Source organism: Triticum dicoccoides, chromosome 4A (assembly GCF_002162155.2).
Source record: "Triticum dicoccoides isolate Atlit2015 ecotype Zavitan chromosome 4A, WEW_v2.0, whole genome shotgun sequence".
NCBI lineage: Eukaryota > Viridiplantae > Streptophyta > Magnoliopsida > Poales > Poaceae > Triticum > Triticum dicoccoides.
The window spans coordinates 607,832,774-607,834,456 of record NC_041386.1 but is presented as its reverse complement, the minus strand read 5'-3'; the positions used below and the strand labels follow the sequence as shown (position 1 = coordinate 607,834,456).

The 1,683-nt window shown below is 43.3% G+C and overlaps 1 protein-coding gene across 1 annotated transcript; it reads right to left on the bottom strand.

Annotated features, from left to right (window-relative positions):
* Nucleotides 1-296: 296 nt before the first annotated feature.
* Nucleotides 297-1,642, bottom strand: LOC119283791 (glutathione S-transferase T3-like). The gene is made up of 3 exons (XM_037563195.1): nt 1,466-1,642; nt 962-1,372; nt 297-875 (listed from the first exon to the last, which is right to left on the bottom strand). Exons 1-3 carry the CDS (start codon nt 1,640-1,642, stop codon nt 297-299), a joined length of 1,167 nt encoding a protein of 388 aa, XP_037419092.1.
* Between the last annotated feature and the right edge of the window lie 41 nt (nt 1,643-1,683).

Sequence of the window (1,683 nt, the reverse complement as noted above, 5' to 3'; positions counted from 1 at the left end):
GGCAAAGCTGCACTTTTGAGGCAATGGGAGAAAGAGTCACAGTCTCTCATACTCATGCGGAAGAACTGAGCTCTTTTATTCAGATGACTAATCGGATTAGAAATTTCGATGAACATGATCAGCTTAAACTTGATCTAATTGACCATGTCTGGCAAAAGTTTGGAAACGAGTGATGTAATCCATGTCTTTGTAATGCAGCTATCAATAAAAATATTTATGCAATGAGTGATGTAATCCATGTCCTCAACTAGCAGAAAGCAATAAATAGTTCTTACAACTACAACATATAGCTCACATTACCCTAGGCCGCGAGCAAGGATCTCCTTCTGCTTAGCTTGGTAGAATTGCTTTTGAACATCAGTCATACCACTTGTGTCGATGAGCATGACCCTCTCATCTAATTCAAACTGTCTCCGTGCATCCTCCCTCTCGTTTCGTGCATCCTCATTCTTTTTGAGTGCAATCTCCTCTTTTCGCAATTCCAATTGCTGTGCGTAGCGAGCATTTTTTGCCGCCTTTTTGATCTCATCCTTCTCTAGCTTTGCTGCCCACACAGTTTCTAATGACAGCTTGCAAGCACTGTCATCAGTTTTACCTCTCTTGTCCCTCTTCACACCATCAGGTCTTTTCTCATGTTCAAGAGCATCAGTGTGTATCGAGGTAGCATCAGTACGTACCGAGGATGCATCAGCCGGATCATTGGTGGCTGTGCCTGGACTTGCATCAATGGTCTTCTTTTGTTTCTTAAGAGAAGTTTCAACTTCTCTTGTCTGCCACTTTGGATACTTCGAAAACTCTACATAGCAATGCATCAGTGTGAAAGGCTTCTTTTTTTTAAGATCCATTTCCTTGAACAAAATGTGTGCATCGTTTGTCTGCACATATAAATATGTTGTTAAAATAAGCACAACACATATAGAATATTGCACATCACATATAGAATTACAAGAAAGGCGCATACCTTTTCTTGTATAGTCCTTCCACTTTCTTCCCTATTTAAAATCTGCTGAAGGCAACCACAAAATTTAGAGGTCTCTCTATTAATCGTTGTGTAACGGCAATTGATTGCATTAGCATTACGCTCCGGCCATGATGATTCCTTGTGTGTGTTGTAGTACTCTGAAATTCTATCCCAATAAGCATTCCGGTTTTGATCTGTCCCAACAATATCCAAACTTGTATTTGCCCATGCTGCTATGAGAACCTTGTCCTCATCACTAGACCAATTTTTGCCTTTGTTGGATTTTCCTTTCTCTGTTATTGCAGAACGATGCTGAGTTGATGGAGTTGCCTGCTCTTCAATTGGACTTTCTAGTTGTGTTTGTGTGTAACCAAAACCAAGGGTGTCCAAGAAGCTTTGGTCAGTATCCATCTGCAAGCAACCAATGCACAGCTATTTTAGACCACAATCTGGCATCAAATTGACAAGCAAAAATTATTTTCTTCTCCTTCCAAATGGCTATGCATCTCCCCTGCATCTCCTCCATCTCCCCTGCATCTCCATCTCCCCTGCATCTCCTCCACGGCGCCGCACGCCGTGCATCTGCATCTCCTCCATCTCCCGTGCATCTCCCCTGCATCTCCATCTCCCCTCCATCTCCCGTGCATCTCCCCTGCATCCCCATCTCCCCTCCATCCCCATCTCCCCTCCATCTCCATCTCCATCTCCCCTCCATCTCCATC